Source organism: Hypanus sabinus, chromosome 1 (genome assembly GCF_030144855.1).
Source record: "Hypanus sabinus isolate sHypSab1 chromosome 1, sHypSab1.hap1, whole genome shotgun sequence".
NCBI lineage: Eukaryota > Metazoa > Chordata > Chondrichthyes > Myliobatiformes > Dasyatidae > Hypanus > Hypanus sabinus.
The window spans coordinates 195,557,002-195,577,293 of record NC_082706.1 but is presented as its reverse complement, the minus strand read 5'-3'; the positions used below and the strand labels follow the sequence as shown (position 1 = coordinate 195,577,293).

General features: G+C 42.8%; 1 protein-coding gene across 1 annotated transcript in view; it reads left to right on the top strand.

Moving 5' to 3' along the window:
* The window catches only part of csmd3b (CUB and Sushi multiple domains 3b), a 2,186,187-nt gene that overhangs the window by 2,020,541 nt on the left and 145,354 nt on the right, over window positions 1–20,292 (top strand). Inside the window, exons 46-47 of the mRNA XM_059983996.1 lie at window positions 15,609–15,722; window positions 18,244–18,432. Coding sequence (XP_059839979.1) covers window positions 15,609–15,722; window positions 18,244–18,432 — 303 coding nt within the window. The remainder of the gene's footprint in view (window positions 1–15,608; window positions 15,723–18,243; window positions 18,433–20,292) is intronic.

The following is a 20,292-nucleotide window of genomic DNA, read 5'->3' as shown; positions in this document are numbered from 1 at the left end:
CATGTCTACCTGCACCACTCGACTTTTTACTGCAGATTACCGCTCCAAGATTCCAAAGCCCTGGGTTGATATCGTTGCATTACAATTAAATTAATCTGTGGAATTCATTGCCACAGGCAGCTGTGAAGGCCAGGTCTTTTATGCTTAGGGCCGAGGTTGATAGATTCTTGATTGGTCGGAGCATGATGGGATACAGAGAGAAAGCAGGAGATTGGGGCTGAGGTTGAAAATGGATCAGCCATAATGCAGAGCAGACTCGATGGGCCAAATGACCTAATTCTGCTTCTATATCTTATGGTCTTAAAAGCATGAGCACTGGTCCTGTGTTTGCAGAAATCCTAGGTCTGAAAGGGGTTAGTCGCTGGGCCAGGGTGGTGGTTTAGCTCCACTGTTCTCTGATGGTTTAGGTCTGCTGTTTCTAGGTCTATACCTTTTGAATGTCTATTTGAAACTCCTCAGCAATCAGAAACTCCTCTCCTGCTGAGAAGATCCTCTTTCTTTGAACTAATTTCAATGAAGATATAAACGTAGTGGTAATCTGAAAGAATAAATTTACAGATTAGACCAGCAAACTAACTACTTGTGACAGAAGGAAGGACATTTGACACAGTGATTTGCATCTGTTGATAACAAGAGGAGTTATGTACATGGAGAAATGGTGGTGCAGTCCATTATAATGTAGGTAGTCCTGAAAATAATCATTGAAGTAAATTCTTTCACTGCTGAGTAGGCAGCTTATTTATGTATGGTATGTTATATAGAGGCTTTGTAATCGCAGGTTATATTTATATAACGTCAACACAGGAGTTCCTCAGGGTATCCTTAGCCCAACGTTCTTCGGTCGCCTTGTCAACAATCTTCTCTCAGATCAGAATGGGGATGACTACCAATGATCGTACAGTGTTCGATTCCAGTCACAACACCATCCCTTCACATACAGCTGGGCTGAGACAAAATTTAGGCATGGACAGATTAGTAACAAGAAGCATTCATACCACAAACACAGACACAGGAGGTTCTGCAAATGCTGGAAACCGTGAGCAATTCGTACAGAATGCTAGAGGAACTCACCAAGTCAGACAGCATCTATGGAAGGGGAATAAACAGTTGATGTTTTGGACTGAAACCCTCCATCAGTCCTGTTTACAGTGTTTCTACCATTTTATGTGTGTTGCTCAAGATTACCATCTGCAGACTCTCTTGTGTTTAAGGCTGTTGTGAAATTCCATTTGGTTCATTAATGCGGCTGCCCACAGCACGAGTTGGCTATTGATGCAAACAGCACACTTTACTGTACAGTACTGTGGAAGAGCCTTTGGCACATGCAAAAAATTCTGTAGCGTGAAGGTGCTTTCAAAAATAATGAGATGAAAAGTTTCTAAATATAAAAAACAACAAAGAGCAGTGAACAGTAAAAATCTAAATCACATCAATATTTGGTATAACCATACTTTGCCTTTAAAGCTGCAACAGCATTTCAGCCCCAAGCTATATCTGCTTATTTCCCTCCATAGATGTTGCTTGACCTGAGTCCCTCCAGAATTTTGCTTCATCCCACAAGTATATGAAGCCGTGCCCGTCTTCTCTTTTTAACTGCCCTTAACTAACCATTGCTCAATACCCCTCAGTCAGCATATTGACCTGTCCACCACATCGAAGCATGCCAGGAGCAGGTTTGAGGCCAGGTATGCTGCAGGCAGAGGCTCGCCAGCTGACACCTTCAGGCCCCTTCAGCATCTGCAAGCCACAATTCAGGACGTTGTTGGCATGTACTGGATGAGTGCAAATCCACTAAATCTCAAAACTCAACACTCAGCAAGTAGACGCAGGTAGTCTACTTCATTTTTACTCTGTCTGCTACCCTAATGTAGATCATAGGAATGCAATAGCCCAGTGGAGTTCAGGCCATTTGGCCCATGATATCGTAACGATCTGTTAACCCACTCGAAGATCAATCTAACCCTTCCCTCCCACACCGTCCTTCATTTTTCTTTCATCCATGCGCCTATCAAAGAATCTCTTAAATGTCTTTAATGTGTCTGCTTCTACCACCACCCCTGCCAGTGCATTCCATGCACTCTGTGTATAAAATCTACCTCTGAGTTGCCCCCAATACCCTTCTCCAATCACACTAAAATTCCATTCCATTTTATTATCCATTTCTGCTTTGGTAAAAAGTCTCTGGCTTTCTTTGCCTCTTATCATCTTACACACACACCAATATCACATTACCTTTCATCCTCCTTCACCCAGAGCCACAGATTCCCAACAAGGGGTCCATGGACCATTTGCTTAATGGTAAAGTTTTGTGCGTAAGAGAAGTTGGAACCCCTGGACCAGACTCACACAGCCACTTCTCATAAGACATGCTGCCTTAAACAGGCACTGTCCTGATAAATCTCCTCTAAAGCTTCCATATCCTTTAATATTGAGTGTCTGATGGCTTTGGGCTGTATTCACTAGAATTCAGATGAATGAGGGGCAACCTCATTAAAACTTATTGAATGACGAAAATCCTTGATAGAATGGATATGAAGAAGGTGTTTCCTATGATGGGAGAGTCTAAGATCAGAGGATACAGCCTCAGAATAGAGGAGCGTCAGTTTGGAATGGAGATGAAGGGATATTTCTTTAGCCAGAGAGTGGAACTCTTTGCACAAGCAGCCGTGGAGGCCAAGTTTTTGTACAGGTGCCCCCCACTTTACGAATGTTGACTTTACGCCACTTCGTTTTTACAAAAGACCTACATTAGTACAACAACACACACAAAATGCTGGTGGAACACAGCAGGCCGCGCAGCTGACGTTGACAGCGCTTCTCCCTATAGATGCTGCCTGGCTTGCTGTGTTCCACCAGCATTTTGTGTGTGTTGTTGTTTGAATTTCCCGCATCTGCAGATTTCCTCGTGTTTGCACCTACATTAGTAACTTGTTTTCGCATTACAAAGAGGATTTTCGCTTTTACGAAAATTTTTCCCGTATAAATTAATGTCTCTTCGCTTCACACCATTTCGGCTTAAGAAAGGTTTCATAGGAACGCTCTACCTTTGTAAAGGGGCGGGGGAGACACAGCATGTCTTATGAGGAGTGGCTGTGTGAGTCCGGTCCAGGGGTTCCAACTTCTCTTACGCACAAAACTTTACCATTAAGCAAATGGTCCATGGACCCCTTGTTGGGAATCTGTGGCTCTGGGTGAAGGAGGATGAAAGGTAATGTGATATTGGTGTGTGTGTAAGATGATAAGAGGCAAAGAAAGCCAGAGACTTTTTACCAAAGCAGAAATGGATAATAAAATGGAATGGAATTTTAGTGTGATTGGAGAACATATATTTATGTTAGAGGTTGATAGATTCTTGATTGGTCAGGGAATGATGGGATACGGGCAGAAGGCAGGAGAATGGGGCTGGGAGGAAAATTGGATCAGCCATGATAAAACGGTGGAGCAGACTCAATGGGCCAAGTGGCCTAAATCTGCTCCTATATGTTAGTCTTAGATCTTCTATCCTGCCTATAATGAGGCAACCAGAAATGAACACAATATTCTAAGTGTGGTCTAACCTGGGTTCGGTACCATTTTGTTGTTCTCTGTGATACTCTGCTGAGCATTGTGGGACGCTGTTTTGGCACTGGAGTGTGTTGCAACACTTGCCGACTGACCGCAGCACATCCTTGGGTGTGCTGGTTGTTAATGCAAATGGTACGTTTCGATAAACATGTGATAAATAAGTCTGAATCTGAAACTCACCTCCAAAGAGCGCTGAGAAATGCCTTCACCAGCGGTTGAAGTTGGCACAGCGCCGCTTCCTTAAGGGCCAGTAGGGAAGTGCAATCAATGCTGGCCTTTGCGGTGATCCCCAAACCACAGAAAATAAATCAAACAGTGTAGCTCACGTTTATTACGACCTTGTAAATTGTATCTGGACACGTTGTCTCTGTACTATAAACATTTTGCACTACCTCAATACACTGTCGCAAAGAATTGAATACTGAAAGGCCTAGATAGTGAGGGTGTGGACAGAATGTTTACTGTAGTGGCGCAGTCTAGGATCAGAGGGCACAGCCTCAGAAAATAAAATCTGTCCCTCAGCCTCAGAAAATAAAATCTGTCCCTCAGCCTCAGATACAAAGAACAGAGATAAGGAAAATGTCTTTAGCCAGAGAGTGCTGAATCTGTGGATTTCATTGCCACAGACTGCTGTGGAGACCAAGTCATTGGCTATAGTTAAAGCAGAGGTTGATAGGTTCTTGATTAGTAAAGGTATCAAAGGTTATGGGGAGAACCGGGAGAATGGGATTGACAGTGATAATAAACCAGCCATTATGGAGTGGCAGAGCACACAATGGCTTAATTCTGCTCCTATATCTTATGGTTTTATATACATTATGCAAGGGAAGTTTTTCACTGTACCTTAGTGCATGTGATAATACCAAGGCATTCTACCAACTCTTCAAAACAAATGACTCTGGGACAAAACCCAGATGAGGAACATTTACTTCTTTAAAACAACAACTCTCACAGTTTGAATGTCATTTCAGGGCACTTCAGGAAACATTTGCCCTATTAGCATCTGCAATACAAAAGGATGGAACCTAATGTTACAGCTGGGGTGATAGTGGGGATAAGCTCCCAATACCTACCAATGGCATGCACCTCAAACAGCTCCTGTCCTCCATGTGTGGCTTAGCTACTATGTCCAGCAGAACAGTTTCTATTGACAGCAGAAGGGGCAAAGGTGGGTCACTGGCACCTTAAGACCAGTCGCTTTGGGCAATTGGGGCTCATCAGCCATGGTTGGTAGCTCATCTTGGAGAAGGAAAACTCTGATCTCAACCCTCCACTGCCTTGCGGCTATACCCACTCATCGGGAAGTCTAAGAGTGTAAACCCTGAGGAAGAATCCAGAACTGGAGTCCCTCGGGCGGTCCTACATTGACTTCACTGCTGAATGGCAACTCCTGTGACACTGCTGGTGCCAAACTTTATTGGTCTCTGCTGTTCCTTTGGATTCATCAGCTGCGTGGAGAGGGGTAGCCTGCTACCCGTGTACCAGCTTGCTCTGGTTTGTATACTGGCTTGTGTATCATGTAGACAGCTAGGACACAACATCCATCGTCAAGTCTGACCAATGGAGGGCCTCAGGAGCCTAAAGTACCCTAACGTATGTGTAGTATTCGCATTTGATGTGTAAAGACATCGGCTGGAATGGAGATAAAACTTAAGGCCCAGCACATGGCCTCCTTGTGGGCAGGTTCACACCCGGTGCACATCTGGCTTCACATTTCGAACCACTGGCCTACACGGAGAGCAAAGGTTTATAGTCAGTTACTGTCCAGGTGGTTTAATCACATAAACACAATTATATAGATCAACAGCTGTTTTCCAGAAAGCAACTATGAAGCTTTCATTAAGCGACTGACCCCAGTGAGCACACGATGAACAGTAAAGGAGGGGAAGCGAGTGAACAGATGCCTGTTAGGTCTCTCCTTGCCTTCAGTGGGCCCGTTGAGAAAGTCCCTCGCAACACAAGAGCACCTCGGCATCTGCTTGCTGTTCCTCGGGTGTCACCTATTCTCTGAAGGAGTCTGTTGCATGTGCTTTGAGTATTAAGAAATCAAGCGTTCATACATGACAGTGGTTGTTTTCAATGATACCTTACTGAGACTGAGCGAATTCACTTCCCATTTCTCATGCCAGGAAATATGTGAGGCACTGGGAATCACATTAACTCTTGCCTTGCTGCTGTCCCACAGCATTCTTATTTCTTGTGTATAGTCAGGTACAGCAGACTGAATGACTTAGACCAAAAGACATAATTGGCTCAACAAGTCTGCTCTGCCATTCCATCATGTCTGATTTATTATCCCTCTCAACCCCATTCACGTGACTTCTCCCTGTAACCTTAAATATCAAGAAGCTATCTCCCTCTGCTTTAAGTATAGCCAATGACAATACAGCCATTTCTGGCAAACAGTTTCACAGATTCACCACCCTCTGGCAAAATCATTGTTGTACTGAAGCAGGACTTTCTACACTTTTTCATGCAATGGAGTCTTACCATTAACCGAGGGGTCAGCGTACCCCAGTTTGGGAACCTCTGCTCTAAAGGGACGTCCTTCTATTCTGAGGCTGTGCTTTCTGGTCCCAGACTCCCCACTATTGAAAACATCCTCTGTAAGTTTGCTCTATCTAGGCCATTCAATATTCAGTATTGACTTCCTCTCTGGTCCCAGACTCCCCACTATTGAAAACATCCTCTGTAAGTCTGCTCTATCTAGGCCATTCAATATTCAGTATTGACTTCCTCTCTGGTCCCAGACTCCCCACTATTGAAAACATCCTCTGTAAGTCTGCTCTATCTAGGCCATTCAATATTCAGTATTGACTTCCTCTCTGGTCCCAGACTCCCCACTATTGAAAACATCCTCTGTAAGTCTGCTCTATCTAGGCCATTCAATATTCAGTATTGACTTCCTCTCTGGTCCCAGACTCCCCACTATTGAAAACATCCTCTGTAAGTCTGCTCTATCTGGCCCATTCAATATTCAGTATTGGCTTCCTCTCTGGTCCCAGACTCCCCACTATTGAAAACATCCTCTGTAAGTCTGGTCTATCTGGGCCATTCAATATTCAGTATTGACTTCCTCTCTGGTCCCAGACTCCCCACTATTGAAAACATCCTCTGTAAGTCTGCTCTATCTAGGCCATTCAATATTCAGTATTGACTTCCCCTCATGCCAGCTCTTTCAGTATTGGTTTCTTTTTTGCTCCTAATTCATCTGGGGCACCCTGAAAACTGAGGCAAGTAACCTCCTTTAGAAAAGTCCCATGATTTTTCCAACATTTCTGTTTGCCTCCTTTGTCATCATTTACCTTCAGATTCAGATTTATTTATTTGCAACGTGTACATCGAAACACGCAGTGAAATGCGTCAAAAAACCAACCCAACCTGAGGATACGTTGGGGGGCAGCCCACAAGCATTCAGGACCAGCGTAGCAATGTCCGTCAGAGCAGCCAAATTCTACAGCTTGCCACTCTACTATCCACCCACACTGACAGTCCTCCAACCCCATAGCAACTCATCCCTCAACCTCCAGCCTCCAGTGAACCCATGGACTCTCAAACATCAGGCCTCTGGCTTCCCCAGTGCACCAGCAGACCCAGGGCTTCAGCCGTCAGTCCTCAACTTCCACACTTTTAGATAGGCAGTGAGGCTTCGGTCTTCGGTATTGATTTCAGAATTTGTCCTTGAAGGGGTCCCGAACTCCTTGAAATCCAGATTTGTTGTTGATGATGGGATCCTGAGCCCTTTGAAAACAGGGATCTAGAACATGGAATATTGGAACAGTATGTTTTAAACTCCCTAAGATCTACATATCCTTTCTCTCATGCATCTGTCATTTATCAGTCATCCATGTGCCTCTCTCAGAGTATTGTTAAATACTCCTAATATATCTGCTTCTGCCATCACCCCAGCAGTGTGTTTGATGCACCCTCCACTCTGTGTAAAAAAAAAACTTAGCTCTGGCATCCCCCCCTATACTTTCCTCCAATCACCTTAAAATTATGCCCCCTGGTATTATCCATTTCCACCCTGGGAAAAAGGCCCTTGGCGATCCAGTCGATCTATGCCTTTTGTCATCTTGTACACCTACATATATATATTTCTTTCTGATTCCAGAATTTACATTGCATTCCTTGTATTTTGCTTTTTCTGTCCTCAATTTCTCAAATAAGACTATTACTGCCATTGATTTATTTTTGGCATCATTTCATATTTCTAAATTAAACAGCTATAAGATGATTTTAACCCAACTTGAGACATGTCAAAATTTGAAAGCAGTAAATCTGGAATAGCATCTTATTTCACCATGTTTCCATCTGGTGGTTGTTTTGAAAGTGGGAGGTGTGGCTGATGACCAGTTTGATCAAGGAGGCAGGATATTGAAATCCAGCTTTATTTTCCATACGTACACTGAAACACCCAGCGATATGTGCCATTTGCATCATCAAGCAACATAGTTTGAATATATGAAAGAGATGCTAAGATGGTGTGTTGCCTCCCAGGTGCTAGCATCCAGGATATCTCAGAGCAGGTGCAGAATATTCTCAAGAGGGAAGGTGAGCAGCCAGAGGTTGTATTGCACATTGGCACCAATGGTATCTGTAGAAAGGGGGAACAGGTCCTGCGCAATGAGTATGGGGAGTTAGAAAATAAGCTGAAGAACAGGACTTCTAAGGTGCTCATCTCTGGATTACTTCTGGCGCGACATGCTAGCCAAGGCAGGAATAGGATGATAGCACAGATGAATGAGTGGTTGAGGAACTGGTAAAGGTGGCAGGGTTTCAGTCTGTTCTATCATTGGAACCTTTTCTGGGGCAGAGTGACCTGTACATGAGTGACGGGTTGCACCTAACCTGTATCCTAGCCAGGAGATTTGCTAGTCCTACTTGGCTGGATGTAAACTAGTCTGGCAGGGCAGCAGAGCACCCGCTCAGAAAGTGGAGGGATAAAGAGGAACATAGATATCAGGGCCAGTAAAAACAGGCAGGAGCAAGGTAATAGGTATGATGGGATGAATAGATTGGAGTAAGTTATCTTAATATTCGGTGTATTATGGGTACAGGTGATGAACTTAGAGCATGGATCAGTACATGAAACTACGGATTTCAGGAGACATCTCCCCGTTATGTCCCCCCCTCACAGTCCTCGGCAGCCCTGTGTCCACCATGGAGAACTTCAGGTTCCTGGGAACCACCATCTCTCAGGATCTGAAGTGGGACCAGAACATCAGCTCCATCCTGAAGAAGGCCCAGCAGCGGATGTACTTCCTGTAGCTCTTGAGGAAATATGGTCTGCCTCAGGAATTGCTGCTGCAGTTCTACACTGCAGTCATTGAGTCTGTCCTGTGCACCTCCATCACTGTGTGGTTTGGAGCCGCCACCAAGCAGGATAGAACCAGACTACAGCGCACAGTGAGGACTGCTGAGCGCATCATTTGAGCCTCCCTGCCCTCTATTGTGGACCTGTACTCTTCCAGGTTGAAGAAGAGGGCGGGGAACATCATAAAGGACTCCTCCCATCCTGCGCACGGACTGTTTGAATTGCTTCCGTCTGGTAGGCGCTTCAGATCCCTCAGAACTAAGACTAATAGGCACTGGAGAAGTTTTTTCCCTACTGCGGTCACTTTGCTGAACAGTTAACTGCTGGTTAACTGTCGGCTAACTATTACTTGGATTGCATTACTTGTATGTATAATCTATATTTTCATTTATATTTATCATTATTATTGTTATGAGCAGAGAGACAACATCTGCCGGAAGTAAATTCCTTGTACGTGCACAGGTACTTGGCGATTAAAGTCTGATTCTGATTCTAATTCTGATTCTGATGTTTTGGCCATTACAGAGATGGTTGTGAGAGGGACAGGAATGGATGCTAATGTCACAGGGTTTTGATGTTTTAGAAAATTCAGAGTGGGAGGTAAAAGAGGAGGGAGGAGGGGAGGAGTTGCACTACTAATCAGGAACAATATCACAACTGTACTCAGAGCGGACGTAATAGTGGGTTCGTCCACTGAGTCTATCTGGGTAAAACTTAAAACAGGAGGGGTGTGATCACTGATGGGATTATACCACAGACCTCCCCAACAGCCATCGGGAATTGAGGAACAGATATGCAGGCAGACTAAGGAAAGGTGTAAAAACAGGAGGGCTGTTCTCATGGGTTACTTCAACATCCCTAATATAAACTGGGACCTTCTGAGTACATGAGGTTTAGATGGGGCAGAATTTGTTAGGTGCATCCAGGAAGGTTTTTTAAAAATCAATATGCAGATAGTCCAACAAGGAGAGGAGCTACACTGGACCTGGTGTTGGGTAATGAGCCTGTCCAGGTGACAGAACTTTCAGTGGGTGAACAGTTCGAGAACAGACCACACATCCTTAAGTTTTAAGGTAGCTATAGATAGGATAAATATGGACCTTGTGAAAGAGTATTAAATTTGAACAGGGCAAATTACGAGAGTATTAGGCAGGAAAGTTAATTGGGAACAGCTGTTTTTGGGGTGAAGGGTGTTTAAAGACCAAGTGCACAGAATACAGGACAGGTTTGTTCCAGTCAAAAGGACAGAGGTGGCAAAGTAAGAGAACCTTGGATCACCAGACAGATGATGAATTTAGTCAAGAAGGAAAAGGAAAATCATGCAAATCTTATGAAGCTAGAATCAAAGAGAGCCCTTGAGGATTATAAAGAAGCCAGAAAAGAGCTTAAGAAGGGAATTACGAAAGTCGGGGGAGGCCATGAAAAGTCCTTGAAAGGAGCGTTAAAGAATCCCACGACATTTGGAAAACCATGGCCTGATTAGGGGGAGCCAGCATGGCTTTGTGTGGGGCAAGCTGTGTCTTACTAACATGACTGAGTTTTTTTAAGGTGACAAGGGCCACTAATGAAGGTAGAGCTGTGGGATGTTGTCTGCACGGATTTTAGTAAGATGTTTGCAAAGGTCCTTCTTGGGAGGCTCATCCAGAAGATTAAGATACTTGGGATCTATAGTGAATTGATCATTCGGATTCAGAATGGCTTGCCCAGAGAAAGCAGAGGGCAATGGTTAAAGGGACTTGTTCTAGCCGGAGGTCTGTTATTAATGGTGTTTGACAAGGATCTCTACTGGGAACTCTGCTGTTGTATATAAGTTACCTGGGTGAAAATGTAGATGGGTGGGTGAGTAAGTTTACAGATGATACGATGATTGGTGGTGTTGTGGATAGCATAGAAAGACTGGCGAAGAATACAGCATGATATAGATCACTTGCAGATATGGGTGGAGAGATGGCAAATAGAGCTTAACTTGGTCAAATATGAAGTGTTGCACCTTGGTATGACAAATGTAAAGATGTTGGACAGTCTTGGGCTGTTTTCTGTCGAACGGCGGAGGTTAAGGAGAGATCTGATAGAGGTATGTAAGATTAGGAGAGGCATCGTTAGAGCAGACCGACTTTTTCCCAGAATTGAAATGTCCAATACCAGAAGCCATGCATTTATGGTGAGAGGAGGTAATTGCAAATGAGATGTGAGGGACATTTTTTAAAAATTAAACACAGGTTGGTGGGTCCCTGGAATGCACTACCTGGGGTGGTGGTAGAGGCAGAAATATTAGGGACTTGGAAGTGATGTTTAGAGAGGTATATGAATGAGAGGGAAATGTAAGGATACAGGCATTGTGTAGGCAGAACGGATTAGTTTAGTTAGTCATCTGATTACTAATTTAATTGGTTTGGCACATCCTTGTGGGCCAAAGGGCTTGTTCTGTGTTGTACTGTTCCATGTCCTATATGTGCTGTGGACAGCCTGCAGGTTTTACTCTGCATCCAGCACCACCGTAATATGTCCACAACTTCCTCTAACTTGGTACTGTACACCCTTGGAATGTGGGAGGAAACCAGAGCACTTGGAAGAAACCACACAGTTTCAGGGAGAACATACAGATGTGATATGGAGTCCTTGTACGGGCTCCACATCTCCTGGGTGGGATAAAATAACTGGCTCCACTGCAGTAACAACTGCAGGTGTTTTTTTTAAGTGCACCCCATTTTTCACACAAAGTCCCAAAACGTGAAAATAAATGTACAGTGAGGAAAGACACATAAAAACCTATGAAGTTCAAAGTGCATTCATTATCTAAGTATGTAAGCCGAATATAGCTCTAAGAGTCATCCTCTTGCAGGCCCCCAAGAAAGAAGCACTGTGGAATGCTTCAACAAACACGCAAAAAGAAAATAACAAATCGCACAAACAGCAAAAAGCAGGTGAACACACATCAAACATCAAACTTCAAACCAGGAGTCCAGTGGTATTCGGTTCAGTGTCACGCCACTAGCCAATCCTGGCCCCAGGGCCATTCTTCACCAAAGTGTCCCAGTCCGCATCTATCGTCCACTCAAAAATATATACAATACCCAAGTCCAATATTTACACATATCATCCAAGAGCCAACCCTTCCTAAATTTTGTTCACAAGCACCTAACGCAATTAGGTCTAAATCCAACTACTACTGAGGGATAGACTCAGGCCCATTATGTACCCATGTGCCTCTCTCCGTTTTGCCCATTACACCACTGGCATTTAGGGCAGCAATGAAAGTCCTGCATCTCTACATGTTTTCCTTCATCATGTCAGTAACTTCATATGATGTGTACACATGTACAGACTCCTTACAGAACGTGGCAGGAAATGAACTGATATCATTGGCGCTGTACCATGCCACCCTATAAAATGATTTCTTGCCTTTATTGCAACAATGAGTTCACTTTGGTTAGTTGTTTCAAACAAATTAGAACTGACACCTTTGATTGTTTAAAATATATTTGGAAACTTGGCAGCTGAAAGTTAAGCAACAACTTAATTCACCCAGACCAGAGGAAATGCACCCTAGGGTTATAAAAGTGTAGTGTTAGAGATCGTGGTGGCATTAGAAATGATCTTTCAAAAATCATTGGACTCTGGCAGAGTGTCAGAGGAATGGAAAACTGCAAATGTTACTTCACTCTTTAAGAATGGAGGAAGCAGCAGAAAGGAAATGATAGACCAGCTAGCCTGAACTCAGTGGTTGGGAAGATGTTAGAGTCAATAGTTAAGGATGAGGTGATGGAGTACTTGGTGACACAGGACAAGATAGTACAAAGTCAGCATGCTTTCCTTCAGAGAAAGTCCTGGCTGATTAACCTGTTGGAATTTTTTGAGGAGATTTACAAATAGGATAGCTAAAGGGGATGTAGTGGATGTTGTATATTTGGACTTTCAGAAGACCTTTGACAAGGTGCCACACATGAAGCTGCTTACCAAGTTAAGAGCCCATAGTATTGCAGAAAAGTTACTGGCATAGTGAGAGCATTGGCTGATTGGTAGGAGGCAGTCAGTGGGAGTAAAAGGATCCTTTTTTGGTTGGCTACCGGTGACTAGTGGTGTTCCATAGAGGTTGGTGTTGGGACCGCTTCTTTTTATACTGTGTAGAAATGATTTTGATGATGGAATAGATGGCTTTGTTGCCAAGTTTGCAGATGATATGATGATTGATGGAGGGGCAAGTAGTGTTGAGGAAACAGGTAGGATGCAGAAGGACTTAGACAGAGTAGGAGAATGGGCAAGAAAGTGACAAATGAAATACATTGTTGGAAAATGCATGGTCATGCACTTTGGTAGTAGATGTAAATGTGTGGACTATTTTCTAAATGGGGAGAAATCCAGGAATCTGAGATACAGAGGGACTTGAAGTTTAACTTGCAGTTTGAGTCAGTGGCGAGGAAGGCAAATGCCTTGTTAGCATTCATTTCAAGAGGTCTAGAATACAAGAGCAAGGATGTCTTGCTGAGGATTTATAAGGCACTGGTGAGGCCTCACCTTGAATATTGTGGACAGTTTTGGGCCCCTCAACTTAGAAAAGATGTACTGGCATTGGAGAGGGTCCAGAGGGTGTTCACAAAGATGATTCCAGGAATGAAAGGGTTATCATGCATGGGACGTTTGATGGATCTGGGTCTGTACTCACAGGAATTCAGAAGAATGAGGGGGGATCTCATTGAAACCTTTTGAATGTTTAAAGGCCTAGTCAGAATAGATATGAAAAAGATGTTTCCCATGGTGGAAGAGTCTAGGACAAGAGGGCATAGCCTCAGGATAGAGGGGCACCCTTTTGAGACAGAGATGCAGAGAAATTTCTTTACTCAAAAGGTGGTGAATTTGCAGAATTTGTTGCCACATGCATCTATGGAGGCCAGGGCGCTGGGTGTGTTTGAGGCCGAGATTGATAGGTTCTTGATTGGACATGGCATCAACGGTTACGGAGAGAAGGCTGGAACTGGGGTTGGTGAAGCCATAGTAAAAAAATGATCAGCTAAGATTGAATGGTGGAACAGACTCGATGGGCCAGATGGCCCAATTCTGCTCCTATGTCTTATAGTCGTATGGTCTAAATATAAGAGTTCAGTGGTTTTTAAGCTGTTCCCTGTGACCAGGAAGAGTAGGAGAGTGTTTTCTTGGTCCATCAATTTTGCTTTGTGAACAAGATTGACTGCCATAAGATATAGGAGCAGAAGTAGGCCATTTGGCCCATCGAGTCTGTTCTGCTATTCAGTCAGGGGCTGATCCAATTCTTCCAGTCATCCCCACTTCCCTGCCTTCTCCCCATACCCTTTGATGTCCTGGCTAAATAAGAACCCACCTCTGCATGAAATGCACCCAGTGACTTGGCCTCCACAACCGCTCGTGCCAACAAATTCCACAGATTTACCACCCTCTGACTAAAGTAATTTCTCCATTAATTTTCCAAGTAATTTGCCAACAGTCACACCTCTACCCCCATGTGAACAGTTTGCTCCCCACTAAACACTAGCAGGCGCCAACATTACCAATGACTTCTGCTTAACAATCATACATTCCCTTCTGGACTCCATCAGACCAATCAGTCACTTGTGACATGCTCCCCCCTCCATACAGTCAGTATGTTGAGGTAGAATAAGGACTTCATGGCTATGGAGGGCAATGGTCCAGGTGTGGGTCAATGGGACTAGGTAGAATAACAGTTTGGATGAAGGACCTGTTTCTGGGCTGGAGTGCTCTATGAATTTACAGTCAGCTCTGGATTTCTCACTCCTCAAAGAAATCCCAGAACTACAATCGTATGTCATGGACTGTCAAGCTATCCCATGATGCAGCACCCCATTTCCATTTTGCTGAATTCCACTTCTCCATCTTCCACTCTCTCATGACATCTGCTTCTTTTATCTGGTGGCTCTTTCAGGCCTTGGTCTCTAAGCAGTTCATCCACCATCAGACGTTCATTATGTCAACTTGTATCCTGTAGGTGTGAGCAGTTCTTAAGGGAGCTCGATACACTCAGTGGCCACTTTATTAGGTACACCTGCACGTTAATGCAAATATCTAATCAACCAATCATGAAACAGCAAGTCAATGCATAAAAGCCTACAGACGTGTTCCAACCAGTTGTTATTCAGACCAAACCTCAGAATGAGGAAGAAATGTGATTGATGTGATCATGGAAACTGCTGAAACTGTTGATCAGGAACCGCTGATCTCCTGCGATCTTCCCGCACGACAGTCCTAGATTTTACAGAGAATGGTACAAAAAATAATGAAAAAACATCCACTGAGTGGCATTTTTGTGAGTGAAATTGCCTTTTTTTAAAATGAGAGATGTCAGGGAAGAATCGCCAGACTAGTTCGAGCTGACAGGAAGGCAGCAGTGACTCAACTAGCCACATGTTTCAACAGTGATGTGCAGAAGAGCACCTCTGAACGTACAACATGTTGATCCTGGAAGTGGATGGGCTACAAGAGGAGAAAACCACAAGAATACACGCAGTGGCCACTTTATGAGATAGAGGGGATCCCTAACAAAATGACCTCTGAGAGCGTTTATGTACTGCAGCATTATTAAGAAGCCTCTTCGTTTATAGATATTGCCATGGATGTTCAATATAGACTTAATTTCCAATGCGTTTGCTGAGGTCAGATTTAAAATTTCTGTCATGTAGAAATCGAAGCTGTGAGTTTACAATTTGAAATGTAATTGTTCTTCTAATTACACCCCCAGGAGACCTTATAAGATTCCACTGTCTGCCAGGATTCACGCTGATTGGCAATGAGATTCTCACCTGTAAACTGGGAGAGCGTTTACAAATGGATGCTGCTCCTCCATCTTGTGAAGGTCAGTACCTCACTTCCCTGCACTTACTTTTCCTGCTGTCGCAGATCCGCATATTCCTGTTAAAGTGAATAATGAACTATGATTGTAAGTTTCAGAATGGTATTTAAACAAATTTAGAGTTTCACCATGGAGCCGTTGTTGTTGGCCTTGGTCACTGACTTGTTTGGAATGCTGTTTCATCAGCAGCCCTCCTGATCCACCAGTGGGAACATGTACTAAATAACCAAGCACTTGGGTCTCATGCAAAAACACATGGCAAATGTTTTCTTCAATTGAACTTAACTTCCAGCTAAAAGCTTCAGGTCGACAAAGAATTAACTTTAAAACTCATTAAATTTGATAACTTAATTGAAGGCTAACTTTATAACGTACACATCAAAGCTCGAGGTTGTTACCAAAGTACATTTATGACACCATGTACAACTGTAAAATTCATTGTTTTGCTGTCATACTCAATAATCCCAGTTTATGTGGGTCAAAGATGACCTGGACATGGGTTGGCTGGCATTTACAGGACTCCCTGTGAATACGGAGCAGCATTTATTGTAGCATGGGAGGTCTAGGCACTTGGGTTACCTGGAGAAATCTGCGGTGGCAGAACATTGCCAATGTCCACAGGATTGACTTTGATGGCACAAAACTACTGTGGCGTGTCTGTGGCAATTGGGACAGCCTGTTGAAGGAAACGATTGAAATAAAACTAGAGAATAAAAAACTTTAACAAAGTCGAAGGTCTAACTCAAAATAAGAATCGGAATATGATTTTAAACAAGATGGAACAGCAGAGACCTGATTCGTTGAAGTTTAACCAATCAGGAGGAACGGATGACAGGACCAGACTAGAATTGCCTGGGCATTATCCATGATGAAGATGGCAGAGTTTGTTTTCAAAATGTCGGTTAAAATTGACACCTGTTTCCAGCTGGAAGCCAGAGATGAAATCAAATTAAATCAAGTTTGATTGTCATTCAAACCGTACATGGATACAGCTGAACGAGATAGCATTCCTCTGGGACCAAGGTGCAAAAACATACATGCATATTCAAAATAATGGGAAAGGAGAACAAAGAACGTAGTCATGTATGAAAACACATTTTTAGCCCAAGACGCTGAGCAACACCACATAAATTGATGGTTCCCAGCAGTCCAGCCAGTTATTCCACTGATCCAGCACTCAAGGGTAGCACCAATGGGAGAGGCCACCTTCAGCCGAGCCCGGATGCCATGTTGCAATGCAAACCCGAGGTGTGAGGCCTAGTCTTCACTATAACCGAGGCAACACTGCTGCCTCACTGCCTGTCTTTCCACCAAACAAGGTAAGCAGGCCTGTGGCAGTCAATGTGCAACAGGGTCTTGCATTCATAAAAGAATCATCCATGATAGTCACTCACTAATGCCTCCTTTGCATCAGCTCGAAGGCACCCACTCAGCTGCCTCCGAGTAGCAGGCAGCAGCACGGTCTGCACCCAGGTCAGCTCTACCGAACCCAACCAGCTTCTCCTGCGGCCCGACAGCCCGTCTCGCCATCTCTGAACCAGCGGCCAGTTACTCCTAACAACGAGCAGCTCACTGATGTGGTGGACCTGCTGTACACCTAGTTATTGGAGTCAAGAATTGTCTTACTATGTATAAAAACACATTTAACAAAGGAAAAAGCACCTTTGGTCGGCCCCCAAGAGGCCGCTGAATGTACTTGTGCTGCCATCTTACTGAAAGAGTTTTTATACATAAACAGTAAATCCATAATCAGCAGTACTCAAGAAAGCCCACTCATTGAAGACCACTGCAATCTGAGGACCTCTGTGTACAAACCCCCAATGACTTGGAAAGATTGCTAGTTTGATCATGAAAGGATGCAGGAGTCATACTGATGTTAGACACAAGTATACATTATTGATGCTATGAAATGAAAAAATGGCAGATTTTTAAACATTACAGCAGTACACAGTCTCCATGATGTGTTCCCAGTAGCAAAAACACAAGAATAAGTGCTGAAGAATGCAACATTATATTTAGAGAAATGCATAACTAATGCATTTTAAAGACATTTTAAAGAATTTAAAAATTATTGTAAAACTTTTTTTATTTCTAACTGTTTTCAGTTTAATTTAAAAGATATATCATGGATGATATGAAGATAGGTGGAGGGGCAGGGGGGGTGCACAATGAATTGCTGAGATTAGGAGAATGGGCAAAAAGTGGCAGATGGAATAATGTCATAAAATGTATGGTCATGCACTTTGGAAGAAAAGATTAAAATGTAGACTATTTTCTAAACATAGAGATTTCTGAATGGACATTGAACCCATGAAAATGACCTTACTACTTTTTTCCATAAATGAAATGGTCAATCAGTAGAATTGTTGTTACGCATCTTTCTAGCCAGTTCACTGGTGATCCAATAATTTTTATCCCTGAGATATATTATACATTTCAGATTTTCATCTGTTTCATTCACAATGGTAAAAGATGTCCATACGATGATTTAAAGTAATTGCTTTGTATTCTGGCTTGTTTTCAGTTCTATGTCCGGTCAATGAAGTGAGAACTGATTCAACTGGCGTTATATTGAGCCCTGGCTACCCAGACAGCTACCCTAACTTCCAGACATGTGCTTGGAGCATTATTGTGGAAAAGGGTTACAACATCACCTTGTTCTTTGAGTTTTTCCAGACGGAGAAAGAATTTGATGAACTGGAGGTCTTTGATGGTAAACTTAAATTATCTTTAAGATTCTTACCTGTGATTTAATTGCTTGTTAGCTTTTCACCCATTATTCACCTATCAGGTATCCGTTTAGTATATGTGTCTGTAGTGAAATAGTGACCAGAATCAGGATTTTCTGTACCATTAAGCTTCAGGTATTTCAGGCTTTCTGACTCTGAAGATCTCTCTGCCTACAACCTCCCAGTCAATAGAAATATGCTTGAATATTAATGTGATCTATATTGTGAAATGCCCTCAAAGTGACTTTTCCTTGGTAATTAAGACACAACATATTGGAAAAGCTCAACAGATGATTTTGTGAAGGGAGGATTAATGTTTCTGCTTGATGACATTTAGATCGTATCGTGTCATTTCATATTGTTTGTGGTAAAGGATCACAAGCATTCCAATTAATCAATATTAAATGCTCTCTGGAATAATTAATTTAATTTTCTTAAAAGTATATGCATAGATGTATTAAATATTATTTTCCTTCGAGTCAGGACAAAAAGTCTAATCAGGAACCATAAATTATTAAGTAATGTGAGAAACCCAGTGGATTAGACAGCAGCTATGGAGGGGAAAGGACTATTATAATTAATCATTTTGCTGATGGATAGCTGGAGTTCAAGACAGCCATATCTTCAACTGAAAATTACTGCTTTCAGACACAGCTCTGAACTTTACAAAATATTCAGGGAAGTTAATTTGTGAATTATTTGGCATGCCTCACACAAATAGACAATTTTTTTGCTGGACACAGAGGCTAGTGGGGTGGTAGGTGAGGACAAGAGGATCCCTGTCCCTGGTGAGGCGGCAGGAGGATGGGCTGAGGGCCAACTTGCACGGAATGGAAGAGATGCAGGTGAGGACAGTTTGTGCATGCTGCTTTGGATTTCCAGCATCAGCAGATTTTCTTGTGTTTTTGATATAACTGTAAAACTCTTCCCTAATGAACACAATCAGCAGATAATTTACCATTTTGATTTTAGTTTTAAAGATGTAGTCTCATTCTGCGGAACCAGCAGGAGAAACATGAAAATAAGTTACTTGATAAACATGTGAATTTGAATATTGATTTGACTGATCATACTTAAAGAGTCCTGGTAGAATCAGTATGCAAGTAACTCTGCTAATCTGCTTTTCCAACTAAGCAGAAGTTCACTAGAACAAATAAAACATGGATCTATTGGGTTCCAGTCTTGCAGAGAAGGCCCTATAATAGTCAGTTGAGAGAAGAATCCTCTGACTATAACAGACATATGAATGCAGTACTGTAGAACTGAGGGTGTGGTGGATAAGAACTTCTTAATTATACATGTTAACTGGAGTGAGCAAACAATTTTCCACTGGGATAAATTGTATTTTTTTGACTGCCATGTTGAGGATCCATTGGAAGATTCACACGAAGACTGACTTGCATTCCTAAAGGCTTGCTAATAACTTTATGCACATTTCTAAAGAGACTTCTAGAAATAGAAGAACAAAGAGACATACAAGTTATTAACAAAGGAAGGAGAAAGCATAATCTTTGCCTTGACCCCCATGGTGTTCCAGAGGTTACTAACTGTTACAGGACACAGGTTTATTGATGATAAAATTAATTAAAGCAGCTTCCATCCCAGTGTTTCCAGTGGAATCATTGGTATAAGCTTTTAGTCATGCTGGTGGCCTTTGCGCCTTGCAAATACTTCGGATCAATATTCTGAATAATAGATATAAAATCTTCACATTCATTTACTTCTTACAAAGGCACTTTGGCTCTGTATAAAAATCACTTCATCGATTGCAAAGTGTTTCAGAGTATTCTGAGCTTATGAAAGTTTCTGCATAAGTGCAAGTCTTTGTTAACATATTCCACATA